General features: G+C 39.3%; 1 protein-coding gene across 2 annotated transcripts in view; it reads left to right on the plus strand.

The window, feature by feature from the left end:
• pgap1 (post-GPI attachment to proteins inositol deacylase 1) overlaps window positions 1-16325 on the plus strand; it is a 165696-nt gene extending 149371 nt beyond the window's left edge. The window contains exons 25-27 of one of the 2 annotated variants that reach the window (XR_013577940.1): window positions 2885-3133; window positions 4473-4577; window positions 12396-16325. Coding sequence is in view for 1 of the 2 variants with exons in the window: in XM_078551836.1 (XP_078407962.1) it covers window positions 2898-3133; window positions 4473-4577; window positions 12396-12534 (480 nt within the window). In the remaining variant the exon portion in view is untranslated. The remainder of the gene's footprint in view (window positions 1-2884; window positions 3134-4472; window positions 4578-12395) is intronic. The other variant, XM_078551836.1, reaches the window with a different exon arrangement.
• The last annotated feature ends 3838 nt before the right edge of the window (window positions 16326-20163 follow it).

Here is a 20163-nt window from a genome sequence, read left to right on the forward strand (position 1 = left end):
ATGATAATTCACATTTTCACCTTTAAAAAAAATTTGACAAATTTGGATCTGATTTTGATGGGTTTCCGTAATTTCAATTGTTGGAAAAACAGGAGGCTCCAGACTATTACTTGGATCACACTCATTTAATTAAGAGAACAGGTCTTGTAAATGTAAGAATCACATCAGTAGAAGATGCCACATATTTATTTTGTCAATTCATTTACATTGCTGCTTTAACCAATGCACTTGTTTTTATCTTGCTCTCCATCTCAGTGCAGGAAATGTTCATTTGTTTTTATTCATTTATAGTTCAAAAGTTTTTATCCTTTTATACAGGTTTATACTAGAAATAGCATTGATTAAGCACAGCTTTTGATCTAGGTATGGAAATGAAATTGTCATCCTCACTCAGATAAGGAATAGGGTGCATAGAATTGGGAGTGAGGAAAATCTTGAGCCTGGTTATAGAAAGGGACACCTTCGTCACATGGACAGTACACTGATGGAGCAGATTGCCTAAAAGTTGTTGAACCGGTCTGATTTTTAGTTTCATTTATTGGAAATGATGATCAAGTGAATTCTGCAAAGGGCGGGTGATCCACTCGGCCAGTTTACCACCAAGGAGTGATGGTGAAAATTGTCCCCATTAAATCTGTCGGCTCTGTCAAGTGTAATCTATTCTACCATTTTTGCAGCATTTATGTTTATTCATTTCAAGTGCTTCTTTTCAAAATTATTTATTCTGGTCATCACCATTTTGTATCATCTCCTTGCATGTGATACACCTGCTTCTGGATGCCCCAGCTGAGATCAATGACTTAAAAAGGAAGGGAACTGCTGGGGACACTTCATCTTGGAATGGAGTACAGCAACAATCAGTGCACTTTGCCAACTTGTACCTATGTAATTCATAGTACTCAGCTGTATCACTGGTTTAAAAAAATACAACTTTAGAGATTTATTGAGATGGCTTTTAAAATAGCATGTTAAAAACTAAAACTTGTAAATGCAGGCCAAAAATTCAACATCTCCAAATGAAGTTCTTAAAGTTTTATGTTCAAGATGAGCAATGTCAATGCTTAGAATGGAATATTTTTCTGCTTTTGGTAATCACTGACAGTTCAGATATAGAACAGGCAGATTCAGAACCTTAAATTCAGCTTCAGAATCCCACCTACATAATTCTTTTTCTCATATAAGTCATATTTATGACAATTCTGAGTAGAGCTGTTAATTTAAAGCCAACTTCTGCCAAAATAAGGGCAAATTTATCACTACTCGCTTGTCCCTACAACCACCACCCCCCCCACTTCTCTCACCCCCCCGCCCCCCACTTCTCTCTTCCCCCCACCTTAAACCAACTTATATTTCACCCCTCTCCTAATATTACTCAGTTCTGTTGAAGGGTCATGAGGACTCGAAACGTCAACTTTTGCTGCCATTACTGCTGAGTTTTTCCAGGTAATTCTGTTTTTGTGTTGCAAATTTGTGATGTTGGATAATACCTGCAGGGAACCCGGATCAAGACTTCCCAAATTCATTTCATACTAGATCTTATGACTAATAAAAGCAACCTTGCTTTTCATTAGTCAGGATTCAAACTCACCTTCCAGAAATGAGAGGACACGACGCTGTTCTGTTACTGAACTCAATTGTTTACTAGTTCTTGTTTTAACAGGTAGTAACAACATTTTGGACAAATATTCATGGAAATCGTGGCAAGGAACTTAGTTTAATGCAAGTTTAATGTACAGTAGCTATTAAATGTCAGTTGTTTGAAGGCAGAAATTATTGTCTACTGCTCTCTTCCAAAAAAAACCACAATGTGTTTATTGAAAAGCTTTAGCACAACACTAAACATTAACTATTGTGAAGATTACTTTTTAACATTTTGTTTGAGCCCAACCTGCCTCTGGATTCCCTCGAGGGGGCTCCTCACGTTGCTTCGGTTTGATACTGCATGAACTGTATAGGCAGAGCAATGTCAAGTGTGCTTTCCAAAATGCTATGGGGATACATTTTGGACAGTGCAAGTACTTTGTCTAACCTTATTTTACATGTTTAGAAAGCAGGGATTCTCTGGCCATGTTTGTATCTGCACATAGTCAAATCTTTCCCCTAAAACAGAAGCAGACCCAAACAACGCTAATAGGACTTGACCAGTAGCTGCAGTGCAAATACGCCATCAGATTCATTTACCTTAGTTCTCTTATTTCTCATCTGGAATCACCTTGCAATAAATTTGGGGAGAAGCAGATGATAATTAATTTATATTGTATTATGCAGGGCTGTTGTTGCTCACAGAGCAGTTTTGATGATAGCCATGAAGCAAAGTTTGCATTCCATTCCATTGTCCTTGTTAAAATAAAACTTGTGGAAGCTTGGGGCCGGCAAGATATATGTATTGGGCACAAATTTAGAAACAAGTGTAGAAATGTTTTAGATGGTCATTGACTTTCTTTGAAACAGGAGTGTTTGTGGAAAACGTTTGTTCTAACCCTCCTTCCCCCGCCCCACTATGTCATAAACTTCTAATTTAAAAGAAAGACTGCATAATACTTCACACACACAGACTTTATGTATTGTACTTGTCAGCAAAGGTTTTAAAGGTGCACTTTCAATTGTGTGCATTATGCAGCTAGAGAGATCATCAAATGCATAATTCCAAAATTATATACTATGAATGGAAAATCACCAGCAAGTTACTAGCTTTAATGAGCAGTTTTTTTTTGGTTTCAGTTACTGCTCAGAATTCATTTTTAGTTTATTTGCAAGTATTTCAGAAATACTGAAATTTAACCTCTGTCAGCAACTCATCGTCGTTCATGTTCAATATTTTTATTATATTTCCTTGTATAATATTTCTGGCTGTGTTTTTTTTTAAAATTCTAACAGGCAAAAGTTCTATTTTTCAGGCACCAAATCAAGAAGATGTGAAGAAAATTACAAAAAAAGGAGACAAGTTTGGAATGAGAGAGCATGTCCTGAAAGAACCAGAACAGCCGAGCTCAGATAGATTTAAACTGCTTTCAGTTTCAGATGTTGACGATGCTGTGGATACCCTTCAGATTCACATTACAATCCTACATTTATTGAACTGGATTATTCTACTTAGTGCACCTTCATTTATTTACTGGTTTAAAAATCTCAGGTAAGATCTTTTTGTTAACAATTTGAGTAGCCGTTGAGAATATTAACCTTTCTAATTAAAAAATTATTCGGCATTAAGGGTTAAAGGGTGTATTCTTTTGATCTGTCAAAATTATTGTATCACTGCCATTACATTTTATTAAGCTGAACTGAATAGCTTGGATTGGATTTAAAGCAGAAGTGAGTAGTACATTAATGCTGATGTGAGAAGGCAGTCTAATAAGCTTGTTTTTTAAAGGGAATTTAATTTGTAGGGGAAAGCAATGTATACAGTGTCACCTACTTTGTTTGTGGTACTTAATGTTTGGGTACAAAACAGCACTAATAGTGACTGTGGAGAAAATTACATCCTACACACTTCCACACATTCCTAGCTAGTTGAGGCAAAAAGCCTGTGAAGGGGGTAACGTTTATATCAATTCCATCCACACTGCACAATCACACTCATCTATGACCATTGCACCCAAGTGGTTTGTCCAGTATGTAAATATATCACTGCAGATATCTAGTAATGCTTTATGAGTCTCCCACTGTGTTCCATAATGAAAGATAGACCGAAATGAAAACTATGCTGGAATTGCCCATCTATGCAAAGTGAGCAAAGTCATGCTTGAAGTTACGCCAATTTTAAAACACTGAATCTAAATTCTAAAATGCTTAACTGACCAGAAGAGAGGGAATTCCGAAAATGCACTATTACTAGGAAATGGTACAATATTTTTATGTATTAGTAAAATTACTGTCCACTGTTTTCATCAGTCATCAAGTCACTCACATTCACTGATGATCTGACACTAAAGTATGAAGTTAGTTACTTAAGCTTGACTAAGATTTCACCCTATAAGGGGAATTTACTCAAATTGTTCCTGTGGTGTGATCTGTTCACACTGTCATCTCTGTAAACACACATTGCCATTGTGTCATTGGCATTTATACTATGCATTTCTTAAGTTAGCAAACAAACTAATTTTGTACCTAGAAACAATTTGGCATTTTTTCAAAGAGTTAAAAATATAATGAAAGAAGAAAAAATGTGCTGCAAACCTACATTTGTGAAGTACAAGACTTGTATAGACCTAAAACCACACTGCTCTCTTTATGTGTCTCTAAATTGATGTGTATCCTTATCTTCTATTAACAACAGTTAAATATTATTTGCCACAAGGTTAGTTTATGGACATAAGAGCAATTTCATGGATAAGGTAAAAAATGCAGTCTGATTGCTCAGTTACTCTTTTAATGTGCAGTGGATTTATTAGTTTGATTTGCCAGTTCTTTTCTCCATTTTCCTTGTTTTCAGATATTATATTAGTAGTATAATATTTTGTTCCATTAAACAGGTATTCCAGAAGGCTTGATCCTGACCCTTGTGGTTTTGTTGCAATTATTCTGGTGTTCTCCATGGGAGTTCTCATTAATTCACATTCAACTTCAGTGAAGAGAAGGTAATTTTATGTTGCTTTTACATTTTTATAACTTGTTAGCAAAGTACATAGTGAGTTTCAAGCTGATATTTTCATGATTTCCTGCTTTCATTGAATATTTTGATGGAGGATAACAACCCCTGTGCAACTCTTCAAAAAATGCGAACATATTAAATTTGACAGCTAGGCATTGACATGGGAGTGTAAAGACAGCTAGCTAATAGCCTGTCTAGCAGGAGATGTTGTTAACACACTATTGTAGTTATTCCTATTACATAATTCATCTTTCAAAACCAGTTTCTCAATGTAATACAGCAGTAGAGTGATGCGAGATTAAATGATATGGATGTTGTAATCATTATTTGCTTGCCCCATGCTAAAAATGTAATTGTGAACACGAAAGGTCAGTTTTCATTTTTATCCTGTAAAATACTTAAATTGAGTCATTATCTTCAGAGAACATTGGGAAGACTTTGATCAGAAACAGAATTGCACATGATGACAATGCAAAATTCAAAATTAGGCTAATTATGCAATATTGAAGGGTAGTGGTTTTCAAACTATTTTTGTTGAAGGAACCCTTTTTAATTGGATCGGTTATGACAGACCACCCTGTCTAAATGACAATATCTCATAATATGAAGTGCTGCATGTAACTACTTGTAAGAAAACAGGTATTTACTTTCAGCTTACTGTAGAGTCTGCCTATCCTTGGCAGGAGCCCAGAGGTAGCAGGAGCCTGGAGAGGGCAGAACACAGGGAAAGTACTAGGGGAGCAGAGAACATCACAGCCTAAATGATGATGAAGTTTCTTAAAGCAGAGAATATGTTTGTGATATGAATCTGGACTCATAAGCCATTCATAAATAGGAAAATATATTAATTTTAGCCAAGCATTTTACTGATATTTTTTGAGACAGTGGCTTTGTTTACATATTAGATAACCCATTTTGTACAGGTAAAACTTAGCTTGATTAATTCTTGGAAACAAGAAGTCTTGAACGTATGAACGTTCCTTTGCAGTAATGTACTAATGCACAAATCAATTAGAAAGTTCAAGAGATATGTGTGAGCCAGCATTTATTGATCATCACTAATTGTTCTTAAGGTGCTGCTGAGCCATCTTCTTTAGCCACTGTCGTGAGTGTGGTGAGGGTATTCCCAAAGTTCTGTTAGGAAGGGAGTTTCAGGATTTTAACCTAGTGACATTGAAAGAACGACACTATATTCTAAGTAAGGAGGTGGTAGCATTGCCACTGTCTTTCCTTTAAGTGCTGCCCATGTCTTTCCTGGCAAGGTCGCGGGTTTGGGAGACACTGTTGAAGAAGTCTTGGCAAATTGCTGTAGTGTGGATGGTTCATATGGCTGTCATAGTGCGCCAGTTGTGGAAGGAGTAAATGTTTAATGTGGATGGGGTACCAATCAAGGAGGCTGCTTTGTCTTGGATGGTATCGAGCTTCTCAGGTATTTTTGGAGCTGCACTCATCCAGGAAACTGGAGAGTATTACATCACAATTCTGACATGTGCCCTGTAAATGGTGGAAAGCCTTTGGGGATTCAGGAGGTTATTCAGTCACTGCAGGATACCCAGCCTTTGACTTGTTTTTTGAGCCACAGTGGTTACGTGGCTCATCCATTTAAGTTTCTGGTCAAAGGTGAACCTTCAAAATGTTGATGGTGGGGGATTCAGCAATGGTAATTCAGTTGAATGTCAAGAGAAAGTGGGTCGACTCTCCTTTTTGGAGATGGCCATTGCCTGGCGTTTGTGTGGCACAAATGCTACTTATCACTTAACATCCCAAGCCTGAACCTTGCCCAGGTCTTGCTGCAAGCTGACATGAACTGCTTCATTATCTTCAGGAGTTGTGAATGGAACTGAAGATGATTAAGCTCGGACGGTCCCCTGAGAAACACTTGCAGCGATGTCCTGGGTTAAGAGGCTTGGCCTCCAACAGCAGCAACTATTTTCCTTTGTATCAGATGTGACTGCTGTCAATGAGAGTTTTCCCCCGATTCCCATTAATTTAAATCTGACTAGACTTCCTTGACGTTGCACTTGGCCAAATACTGCCTTGATGGCGCACTCAGTTCATCTCTGAAATTTAGCTCTTTCATCTATGTTTGGGCAGAGGCCTGTAATGAGGTCTGGAGCCTCAGAACGCAAACTGAGCATTGGTGAGTAGGTTGTTCATAAGGGTAGGTGCTGTGTTATAGCACTGTCAGTGACACCTTCCATCACTTTGCTGATGATTGAAAGTAGAGTAATGTGGTGGAATTTGGTGGTGGCAATGTGGGTCCTGCCCACCAGTTGGAGAACACATGTGGAGCAGGAGTAGGCCATTTGGCCCTTCAAGCCTGCTCCGCTATTCAATAAGGTATTGACTGATCTGATTGTGGCCTCAACGCCACTTTCCTGCCTGTCCCCCAATACCACTTGACTTCTATGCCGATCAAAAATCTATCTAACTCAGCCTTTAATATATTTAATGACCCAGCCTCCACTGCTCTCTGGGTAAGAGAATTCCACAGACTAATGAACATCAGAGAAAAAAATTCTCCTCATCTCAGTCTTAAATGGAAGACACCTAATTTTTAAACTGTATTGCCTAGTTCTAGACTTCCCTACAAGGGGAAACATCCTCTCAGCATCCACCCTGTCAAATCCCCTCAGGATCTTATATGTTTCAATAAGATCACCTCTCATTCTTCTAAACTCTAATGGGTATAAGTCTAAGTTGCTCAATCTTTCCTCATAAACTAACCCCAGGAATCAGTCCAGTGAACTTTCTCTGAACGTTTCTAAGAACTGGCGGGAGATCCAAGTTGCCTTTTCATGGGAGGTCCACACTATTCTGAGATAATCAGGCACTTAGCTGGACAGTGTCAGGCCTCCCACTGAATTAAGGCTCCAATAGGGTGAAAATCCCAACTTCAGGAGCTGCTGGCCAATCAGAGGCCGGCAGCTCTGCAGTGCCAGCAGCACCACAGCAGCAGTGGGCACTGCCAGATTGCATTGGGCCTACCCAGAGGATCACTGATGGATCCTCCGGAGGCGGTTAATTGGGCAGGGTGGGGTTAGCAGAAAGTGGGGTGCCGGAGTGGGGAGGGAGGTCTGATGCAAGGGTGGGGGCATGGCTTTCAGTGGCACCCCCTATCCCAACACTAGATCCTTCGATTGGGCCTGTGAATGAGATGCCACCCACTCCCCCATCAAACAAGGTTTGCTGGGCAGCCTCTGCGGATGACGAGTTCCTCGCACACCATTAATTAAATACTAGTGGTGGTGGGATAAGGCCTTTAAGTGTCCAATCAAGGGCCTCAATTATCCTCCGGGGTGGGAAGCCTTCCCACCCTGGACTTGATCACAGGGAGGCGGGGAGGCAGGGGAATTTCCATCCCATAACCTCCTGCCTGATCACGTGGCACCACCGTGCCTCCCTCCCCCACCACCCCAGCCTCTGAACTGACCTAGTTGGGGGTGGGGAGGGGCTTTAAATTCTGTACATGGGGTGGTAATTAATGGGTTGGATTTGTCCAGCTTTTTGTGGACAGAACGCACCTAGGCAATTTTCCACATTGTCGGGTGTTGAAGCTATACTGGGACAGCTTGGCTAGAGATACGGCTAGTTCTGGAGCTCAGGAGCTCAACACCATATTTGGAAATGTTGTGAAAGCCCATAACCCTTTCTGTATCCAGTGCACTCAGCTGTTTCTTGCTATCATGTGAAATGATTCGAATTGGCTGAAGACTGGGTTCAGTGGTAATGGGAATCTCATCTACTCAGTTCTTCTGGCTGAAGATGGCTTCAGCCACATCAACCTTGCCTTTTATATTCACGTGCTGAGTTCCGTCATTATTGAGGATGGGGAGGTATGCGGAGCTTACTCCTTCTGTCAGTACTTTAATTATCCACCACCATCCATGACTGAATGTGGCAGAAGTGCAGAGCTTTGATCTAATCCATTGGTTGTAGAATCACTTGGTTCTGTCTATGGCATGCTGCTTCCACTGTTTAACATACATGTAGTCCTGTGTTGCCACCTCTAATGGGTCTGTCCCAGTGATGGGCAACCTAGGCTAGTGAGTGGGCTGCATGAGTGGCTCCCCTTCATCTCAGTGTGCCGCAAGATTGAAATCGGACATGTGCACTAACCATGACCCCATAAATAAGAATTTGCGGGACATGCCAATTGAACCGTAGCAACGCTTTGATTGGACACAGAGGGAGCTCACAGCTCTCTCAGTCAATGTTGTGTGCAATCAGCACGCACTTCATTTCATGTGCCCTTGCTTTGCGTGTGTATCACTTTAGTAATAACAGTAGGAAAAAAACTATGCAGATGGAAACCAACAGAATCTGGCAGCTCTGCGCATGGACTACGGTCAACAAAATGCCCCGTGGGCCTCACTCAGAACCCTCATGGGCTGCATGTGGCCTGCAGACTGTAGGTTGCCCACTACTGGTCTGTCCAGTTGCTGTGACAGGACATGCCCAGGATGGTGATGGTAGAGTCTGGAATTTGGCTGAAAGCACTGTTGTAGGTACAACAATGTCAGACTGTTTTTTGACTAGTCTATGGGCCAGCAGTCCCAATTTTGGCACAAGTCCCCAGATGTTAGTGAGGAGAACTTTGCAGGGCTAAGTGTGTTTTTGTTGTGTCCGATGTCTAGCTCAATACTGAGCTATTAGTTTGTCCTGTTTTATTCTTTTTATAGTTTTTCGTGGAAGTTACAAATCATTGCAGTACATTGTCCAACAAAAGGATAATGGCTTATATCTAAAATCTCTAATTATTGTGATAACCACAGCAGATGTTAATTGCTGCGCAAACCAAATCCCAGAGGGAAACTTGGCTTACGGGCCATACCCTTTTTTTTTGTATTCTGAAAGCGAGAAGAAAACGTACTGATCTCAGCAGCAAGAAGTCCAGTAAGACTTTTGGGATTTTAAAAATTAAAAGTAAAAGTTTTATTAACAAGAATAAAAATGATTTAAGCACACAAGATTACAGTTTCACAGTTTAAATTAGCCTTACAAAATATTCCCCCAAAGGACCCCCTACTTGGCCAGACCCACAAGTTACCTTCCAAGCAACACTCCCTTATAGATGTTTAACTATAAAAGTCCAGTAATATTACCCAAGGCAAACTGCTGTAGGCAAGAGGCATACCACATGACTTTTTAAACTCCCTCCCACTCTGCTGTGGAAATCCAAAATTTCAGAGCAAGACTCTTTTTAGCTGCTCAAGACTATTCTGGCTGATTCAAATTGTATTTTCTCCCAGGCTAGAGCTATTTCCAGGAGATATTCCTCACACAGCCAATAGCCCACAGCTACAGCTAACAGCTACCAGCCATAGATAACAGCTACCCCTAAGCTCTCCACAGTAACTCTAAAATACTTTTTTTCCCCTTTCATCTAAGGTTCCATTGTTCTCACACCTCTTTGAAACTCAATTCCTTCCAAATATAAAATCTTTCATGTTTCTATTTTGTCAATGATTTCAGGTCAATAAAACGTAATATACCCTTTTCTATTTACCTAAGGAACTTCTGCAAGGTGCAAACATATTTCTTTGTACCTCTGACTTCCCTTTGATATTCAAACAAACTCTCAACTTATCTAAAAATGCAAATGTTAGATCCAACCTATTCACTTGTACCTCAAACTTAACGCCTCTATCCTTTCATGTTTGAAACCCCCAAGACAACCTGTCTTCTAGTAACCTTCACCAACTTACACACATGTGCGCACATGCACACACACACACACACACACGCGCGTACATGTGAACATCCTTCTTCACAGAATAACACAATATTCCCCAAAAATATATTTTTAAAAATCTTCTCTCATTATTAATAAGTGTCCTGCCTATAATTCTGATCTAAAGTGGAGCATCAATTTCAGTCCAACAGTAGACTTTTAGATGTATTGCGGTGATAAGGAGCAGTCATATTTTATAGCTATTGAATAACAGACTTTCGTTCCCCTATGGATTTCAAGATTGAGAATTTTCCATTTTGTAAATGCACTTTGCCCTGGTTTTATAATTCCACCACGCTATGCACCATTGACTGTTTAGAGCAAAGGTGGGGAGCCTTTTTCTTATCATGGGCATTCACACACAGCCAAAATCATTTGCGGGCCACGCACATAAAAATCAACAGTGTGGGTAGAGCTTTAGTATATAAAACTGCATTGGCAACTGGTAATCTAGTGATTTGAGCTCTTCCCACAGAACAGCAACCATAGTCAAAGATAATGTTTCTCAGAATTCCTGGTGTCATTCTTTTGTTTAAACTAGGTGGCAAGTTTCCCAACCCAAAAGTCTAACACTGTCTTAAAGTTCACCTGCGACTTAATTGTTTTCATGCACCATCGTGGTCTGTTACAGAGACAAACGAGCAGTCATGCTGTCATGATGAGTTTGTACAGATCTTACTAAAAATAGCATCTGAGACAGCAAATAAAAACAAAGTAATTTAGGCAATAGAAAGATCTAGTACTGCATTCAGACTCTACACAAAACATTTGAGCTAATCTTGCTGCATGCTGGATAAAATTGAGCAACAGGCCAGATCCGACCCATGGGCAATAGGTTCCCCACTCATGGTTTAGAGCCCTCTGCAATTGCAGACTGTGCCTAAAAGAACTGTACAGTTGACTCACTGTCCTGTTGTTCAGTCACATGAAAAGTCAGTCATGTCTGCTCAAAGCCATCAAACAGTTCAGAATGTATAAAGAATCTTGGGAAGAACCCATACCTGGGTGAGTTTTTCCACCAATAATTCTCAGGTTAATATTTTCTCCCTTCTGTACCTTCCTGCTTGAATATAAGTTGAAGGTTATTTGCAGACACCCCTAGCTCCAGCCATTTAGTCAGGCAGCATGGGGTCTTTGAATTTGAATTCAACTGAAACAATGCTGGTTCCCCTGCCATCAATATTACATATTGTACAACTGTCGGCATAGCTCAAAATGTATTGTAGTGTCCCAACCTATTTACAACACTACCTCACTCGGGTTATTGTGTCCTAATCAAGTCCTATTGCCCGTAGTCAATATCCTGAGGGGTTACCATTGACCAGATGAACTGGACTAGCCATATAAATACCGTGGCTGCAAGAGCAGGTCACAGGCTAGGAATCCTACAGTGAGTAACTCATCTCCCAACTCCCAAAGCCTGTCCACCATCTACAAGGCACAAGTCAGGAGTGTGATGGAATACTCTCCACTTGCCTGGATAGGTGCAGCTCCAACAACACTCAAGAAACTTGACACCATCCAGGACAAAGCAGTCCGCTTAATTGGCACCCCACCTACAAACAATTCACTCCCTCCACCACCAGCGCATAGTGGCACCAGTGTGAACCATCTAGCAGATGCACAGGTGGAACTCACCAAGGCTCCATAGATAGCACCTTCCAAACCCACAACCACTACCATCTAGAAGGACAAGGGCAGCAGACACATGGGAACACCACCACCTGGAAATTCCCCTCCAAGCCATTCACCATCCTGATTTGGTAATGTATCGCCATTCCTTCACTGTCACTGGGTGAAAATCCTGGAACTCCCTCCCTAACAGCACTGTGGGTGTACCTACATCACATGGACTGCAGCAATTCAAGAAGACAGCTCACTACCACCTTCTCAAGAGCAATTGGGGATGGGCAATAAATGCTAGCATAGCCAGCAATGCCCACATCCCATGAATGAATTTTTTAAAAGTTGCACTTGGAGATTTTTTATGCAAGCACCTTTAATTTAAATGCAAAAAAATTATATTTAATTCTCTGCATAACTAATAAAAGCTTTTATTTTTCATGTTAGCAAACTACTGAAACACACAGCAAGACTGCAGCCCCTCTTGGCCATTGCCATGGCGGCCTTCGGACTAGTGCACTTGTACAGGGTTCCTTACTTTGTTACGTTTTCATTGGTTTTACATGCACTTGGTTGCCTGGTATAAATTACCATGTAACATGATGACTTGCTGATTTAACCCATTATACTTGCAGCATCTCACAAAATGTATGTTTTGTATTTTTTAAAAACATAAATGGTGCTAACTAATTGTAGTTAGTCATTATTGGCATGCCTTTGCTGAATTGTTACATGATGTAACTTGTTAAAAGTTCCCAGTTTTTGGAAAATTCAAGAAGATAATTTATGTACAGTTCTGTAACATTTTAATTTTCTTGCTATAAATGAAACATCCAGAGTATCATATCTTCAAGTCCTCTTCAAGATGATGCTCTGAATTAGATTGCTGTCAAGGCACATTGCAAATTGCCTTGTAGTGGTAGCCTTTTTTAAATTGACCATTTCAGGGCTTTTGTAAGTAACACCTTTGACCATATTCAGACATCTCCAAAGAGATTTGAATATGACTTGGTTGCCTATAATTATTATTTCAGTTTAAGAGGTCCAAAAGTTGGTTTTGAATTTTTGGGATTCTAGCTTCAACTACCCTGAGTAAAGCAAACCTAAGAGAACAAAAACAAAATACTGCAGATGCTGGAAATCTGAAACACAAACAGAAAATGCTGGAAATGCTCAGCAGGTTAGGCAGCATCTGTAGAGAGAGAAACAGAGTTCATGTTTAAAGTCGATGACATTCCATCAGAAATGGCAAAGGTTATAGATGTAACAGGTTTTTTAAAAAGTATAGAAATGGGGACAAGGAATAAAAAGAATAACATGGAAGATTTGTGAAAGGGTGAAATGCAGGAGAAATTAAATGACAAAATAAATGATGATACAAGGCAGGAGGATAGTAATGGGACAAGTGAAGAAACAAAAGATGGGTCTTGAGGAGCTGCAAATGGCAATGGCTGAATCATTATCAACAGCGGCTGTCCAAAGAGAAAGTGGGAGTGGTAGCTATGATCTGAAATTGTTGAACTCAATGAGTCTGGAAGGCTGTAAAGTGCCTAAACGAAAGATGAGATGCTGTTCCTCTAGCTTCGTTTGAGCTTCATTAGAACAGTGTAGGAAGCCAAGGACAGAAAGGTCAGAGTGGCATGGAAAACTAAAATGACAAGTGAACAGAAGCTTAGGACAGAAGCTTATGGACTGAACAGAGGTGTTGAGCAAAGCAATCACCCAATCTGCATTTAGCCTCCCCAGTGTAGAGGAGACCACGTTATGAACAACAAATACAGTGTTCTAAATTGAAGGAAGTACAAATAAATCACTATTTTACCTGGCGCTTGGACAGTAAGGGAGAAAGTAAAACGGCATGTGTTGCATCCCCTGTGCTTGCACATGAAGGTGTTGTGGGAAAAGGATGGATTGTTGGGGCTGTCGCCAAAGAAGCTCAAAGAACAGGACCTCATCTTCCTATTCAGCACTTCACAATTTTCTGGACTCAAAATTTTAGATCAACAATTTTACAGCATAATCAAAGATCTCATTTTTTTTTGGCAGAAGGTTCTGGTATTGATTCCGTTGTTGGCATTAATGCCTCTTCTCAACCCATCTTTTGTTTCTTGACTTGTCTATTACCATCAGCTTTTGCCTTGCACCATCATCCCTTTTGTCAGTTAATCTTGCTTTACTTCCATCATTTCACAGACCTTCCCTTTTGATCTTGCCTCCCTTACTCATTTCCCTGCATCTGTAGTTGCTTAAAACCTGTTACAGCTCTAACTTTTGCCAGTTCTGGTGAAAGGTTATAGACCTGAAATGTTAACTCTGTTTTTCTCTGCACAGATGCTGCCAGACCTGCTGAGTGTTTCCAGAATTTTCTGTTTTTTGAGAATCTTGACCGGAAGCCTAGACTTTTAGCTGTACTGAAAGCCCAGCGCACAAGCTTCAACTCCCCTCATGTCAAATTATTCCACTTTTTAGCCAAGTATTTTAATGGTGCACTATATATTAGAAGAATAATGCTAGAGTCACTTTAGCTATGGGGAATTCTGTAAACTAAACTATCTGCAATGGGAGACACCAGTATGGGAGCCACAAAGGGTGATAATGCAAAGGAATAAACAGGGCTCTAAAATTATACCTTGAGATTCCAGCATGCAAAAGTAAAATGTTCATCTGAAGTTGTTCTTTCTACCATTTTAATAAGTCATTAAACATTTTAATGCATCCTCTAAAATAACAGAAAAATTTCAGATGACTGTATTTAGCTTTTGTATGCTACTACCCAGTGCCATAATTTGAGGACTGAGGGCATTTCAAAACTTGAGAGTATTGCTTAAAGTGGCTTCAGATAGTCTTGGTCATCAGTTGAAAGTACAATACGATTGGAAGAACTTCCCCTTGTCTAATACTACAACATACTTTGTGCAAAATAAAGTTATTATCTTTGCCCTTGCGATGCAAGCATGCCTGATGGACTTTGAGAATGTAATATTTGCAATCTTATTCTACAAAACGGGAAGTAAAGAGAAGTATTGATGATGTGCACAAAAAATCAAAATTTAACAAATGTCTATGATGACATGTTTGAAAGCTCTTTATTATAAATGTTTTAAAGTTTAAATATTTTGATACCCTACAAAACATTCTTTAAAATTGAGTTATCATATTTCCACGTGTTTTCTTGCCTGTGTTGAGCTCTTTATTTACCCCTGGTGGTGAGGATGGGCAGTAGCCTACTCTCTGACTCCACAAGTCCTGCTTAGTAAGTGCTCAAGGTAGATATGCACAATGACCCCCTCTTTTCTGCAGTGTCATCTCTAACCATATATACACATGTGCAATGGACAGCTAATATTGAAACATTTGGAAAATAATTAAGGCATCTAAAGCTGTGCACTTATTAAAATAAAAAACAACATTGGACTAGAATTAAATGACAGATTGCACATTTCATAATAATACAGGTATTTACAAAGAATGCAAAAGACATCTAGAAACAGGAATCATTGAAATTCTTGTTTCCTGAAAATTGGATAGGGGAATTTCATTTAACTCATGGTTTCATCAAGTTGAATCCAGTTGTGCTCTATTTATAGATCTGATTGAAATTGGGAACTCATTATGCTGAGAATCTCAGGTTGGTCGGGAAGTCTAATGACTCCATGCTGCATGATAGTATCTTAACCTACTGTGCCACCAGTCCATCTTCACTACTTTTTTAAGTGATTTCTATTTTTTCAAAATCAGCTGAGTATATTCCACTAACTTCTTAGAGAGTGCAGTGTCATTCCTCCTAAGGACAGTTCCTGGAACAACAGGCACAAGCTCATTATAAAAATTTTGAATTTTTATTGCTTACACTTAGAAAATGGCAGCTTCATGTTTGGATGAAAGGTAAAGCCATTGTCACACGGATTTCTACCCATTTTACCGATATCCAACTAGGGGAAAATAGTGACCCTGTTATCATCACAACCTGTAGCTGGCATTTGCACCAAAGTATCAGTCAATCAACTAGCCAATCATCTACAGGTTTCAAAGTCAGTGCATAAGTTTTCCTGTGCTTTGACCGTAATATCACTGTTGTGACTTACTAAGACACAGATTTGCAATGGAACCAGTTCCCTGTGCTTAAATCATTTGAAAGGATATTTGTGAAATTTGTGTGATGCAAACATTTTTGTAAACTATTTAGTGATGTAAACTATGTTAATTTTGGAATAAAGTTGTATCAGTAATGTTTGCCAGGTTTATACAATCTAATGATGTACAGTTTCTAACTGTGATATGTTTTGTGTGTGGACAATCAGTTGTGGTATTAGTACATACTTAACCAAAAGTCAGTAATGCCATTTTTAAGAATTAAACCTAATTTGAAAACATTAACTGCTGCAGTGTATTTAGTACTGTTTCATTTTATAATTGCCTTGAAAACCAGAAAACATGCCTCAAAGCTTCAGTGGGGTATTGTTTCCTAAGAAGTTTCAGGAAGAAGCTGGATTTTTGTGGCATATCCATTGAGCTGGTGGGTTGAAATGTGACTTTTCTCAGCAGGTGCAAATGTTGAGTCACAAATGTGCATTTTGCCATTGCAACACCGACACAAGGAAGCATATTTTGTCCATTATTTTTTCTCATTATTTTAGTTAATCTGGGTGTTAATCAAATTCATAGCCTACATTTTGCAGTTAGCGGTGAAGAGACGGTACTCACTACTGACTGCGGAAATAGCAGCTCACAAAGTATTAATGAGCTCTAGAATATTGATTTCAATGTGACTTTCAATTTGATGCCATCTAAAGGGAATTGTGACTTCCAGAAACAGTGAGTAAGCAAGGAGGCTGAGCAGCCTATCAGTTTAAAGAATTCTCAGACAACAAACCAGAATGTCAAAAGAGCAGGTTATAATTCACTTTTTAATTATTTTACAGAAAGCAATTTAAAGGTTGGGATATACAAATGGGCCTGATGTTGAAAGTAAAGTAAAATTTTTTAAAAGTAATTTTTATTTAAAAATCATGGCATTTTTATCATGAGATAAAGGGAATGACACTCCATGCTTGTAAAATTAGTTGTTCAAGGGCAGGGGGAATTATTGTTTAGCATGCTGTTAAAAACTCAGTTTTCAAGAAGAATTAACATTTTCAATAGTGAGCATAGTGTGGAAAAGTTGAAATTCACCCCAAACCATTGATTCGGCAATAATTGTATCAATTAAGAGTGCAACGCTGCATCCATCATGAAGGGGCAGCGTATCCCTTACAGCAACTTGAGGAATTCCATGTTTAACTTTGCATGTGCTGTCAATTTTGCACAATGAAGAAAGCGAACTCTGAAAGTTTTGCTGTCATTACAACTGCAAGTTCTGGACAAAAACAGAAACAGAAATACCTGGAAAAACTCAGCAGGTCTGGCAACATCGGCGGAAAAGAGTACAGTTGACGTTTCGAGTCCTCATGACCCTTCAACAGTTCTGTTGAAGGGTCATGAGGACTCGAAACGTCAACTGTACTCTTCTCCACCGATGCTGCCAGACCTGCTGAGTTTTTCCAGGTATTTCTGTTTCTGTTTTTGTTTTGGATTTCCAGCATCCGCAGTTTTTTGTTTTTATATATGCAAGTTCTGGATGTTTGTGTCTTTGCTGACTTTTTTTACACCACTCTCTACAAATACCTCAATTCAAGCACAAGTGGTCATCAAACATTGCTGACAAATAGATAGAGAACTGATCGACAGAGAGTAAATAATATCTTATCTTTGATGCTGAGAAGACTGAATCAGGAACTCTGCTGAGTAAAATTGACCATGATAGTCCTCATCAATCTCGACTCTTAAAGTTGTAATGTCCTTTTTGATTACAAATATTCAGCTCCTCGGTTTTGCTGTTTTGAAGGCAACAGATCGAAAATTATCAAGAAAATTAGGAGCTAATTTACAAAGAAAAAGCTAACGCTATTTTTTGTTTAGTCAGACTTGCATTTATATTGTGCCTTTCACAACCGAAGGATGCACTTCACAGCAAATTTAAAGTTGTTTTGAAATGTAATAATTTTGTAATGTAAGAAATGCAGCAACCAATTTACACACAGCATGGCCCTACAAACAGTAATGTGATGATGACCAGGTAATGATCTTAGTTGAGTGATAATTATTGGCCAGGACACAAGGAAAACTTCCCTGCTCTTTGAAATTTTGCATGGGATCTTTTACTTCCACCTAAAACGACAGATTGGCCTTTGGTTTAATGTCTCATCCTAAGGACAGCACCTTTAATGGTGCAGCAGTCCTTCATTACTACACTCAGATATCAGTCGATTTTGTGCTCAAGTTCTAGGAGTGGAGATATGAACCCATACACTTGCAACTCAGGTGAAAGTGCACCCACTTCATGGCTGACAATCTAATGATGAAAGAGTTTTGTGCTGCCGCAAACTGAGATAGTGTAAACAGGAAATAAAAATTGGCTGTTGATAGGAAAATTGAAAAGACTTCATTTTGACAAGTAGCCAACACACAAAACTCCTGATGCACCTGCACATTTAATAAGAGCCTACTGGTTTCCTTTGTGGCTGGCATGGCCTTTGTTCAGAAAACAAGTCAAGTTATGTGGTTAGAGCATACCTGTCTTTGAAATGATGATATGAGTTAGCAGACTGGGGAATTAAATTAATTCATTATTTAATGAGTTGATCTATTAAGGGATCCATGAGATAAAACTAGCTAATGTGATTAAATCTATAAGAAGAAACATTTAATTTGACATAAAAGCCACGGTACTTGATTTTTAGTTCAAGTTTCAGCTTCTGGAATTGCAAATTTAACACTATGTAGCAAACAAGAGTATTGCCTCTTCAACATTCAAACTTTGCATTTGGATACCTACAAAAGATAGTCATTGCAAAAGTCTTTGCAGTTGTATGAAGTATAATCTAAAGATATTTTTGCCCCTGTGGATGGTGCATATACAGAATCATATTTTTGGAAGAAAGAGATGATTCTATTCAAAGTAAAATCATGCACTGCTTTATCGGCTAGAACCTGGCTTAAAGTACTTTCACAAAGTAAACAGGTGCCATCACTGGAGCTAGATTTATGCAACTGTTGAAATTCTGCTCTATGTTGATTTCTTCTAGGTTGATAAAATACATAGTTTCAAAGCAGGACAAATAGAATTCTCTGTTACTTATAGATTCTCGGGTGATGCATCTACCTCTGGACATCATCCAAGCGAATAAAATAACAAGGGAAGTCACTTGAGTTTACTTGTTGCTTACTCTGTAAGTGTACACCAGTTCATTAGAAATCTGTTTGAAAGGCAGCATGATCTCTAAAACACTGATTATTAAACAACCGTACATTCAATAAGGTTTTCCTCACAGAAATTCTGAAATAAAAATGGCATTGCACAAAATACCTACATACTGATTGACGTAAGTGGCAAAATTACATTCAACAATAATTAAAGTAAATCAGTGGATTAAACAAATGTTAGGATGATAATTTTCAGTTGAATTAAGTAAACATATGCTCTGATATGACTCAGATTCAGAGCGGAATCTCAATGGAATAGACCCGCCCACAGCAGGGAAACAATAGCAGGTGGGGATCCCATTTCTAATTGGAGTGGATTTTGCTGTGGCTTATTAACTCAGGCTGGCATTAACACCTTGCTTCCAGGTGTCCTGACCAGAGAAGGTGGGCAAGATGATCCACCGAATCTGTCAAAGGAAGGATTTCTAGTTAATGGTACCCCAGCAGAGGTCAAAATGGCTAACAAAACATTGATTCTTGAGGCTTCAGCTATCTTAGGAATGTAAAGAGACCTGGGAAGGTTGTTGCCCAAGTCTTCCTCCGTTTCTTACCTGGATATCATGCTGCGGGACCTAAGAGACTGAAATGAGGTGGCTAGCCTCCAATGATAGCCACCTTGATGACCATGAGCAATGTATGCCCACCTGGTTCTCTGGGAAAGAGGCCTTGTTCCGCAAGGCTGCAGATGTTCAGTAATGACCTGCCGTGAAAGCCTAAGCATTCTGAAGCACTGTTGCTCTCACATGTTGAAAGCTAATCCTCAGCCTGTATGTCCTGTGTTGGGGTCTTGCCTCCTTTGAAGTAGATCTATATGTCCATCCTCTCCATCCTGTGGGGTGACGTGGCTGAGGAGAAGGCAACCGGTGCTCTGGTTGGTGTCATTCCTGGTGTTTTTTGTGTTGCTGCTCCTTTT

The sequence above is a fragment of the Cetorhinus maximus genome, chromosome 11 (assembly GCF_964194155.1).
Source record: "Cetorhinus maximus chromosome 11, sCetMax3.hap1.1, whole genome shotgun sequence".
Lineage (NCBI taxonomy): Eukaryota > Metazoa > Chordata > Chondrichthyes > Lamniformes > Cetorhinidae > Cetorhinus > Cetorhinus maximus.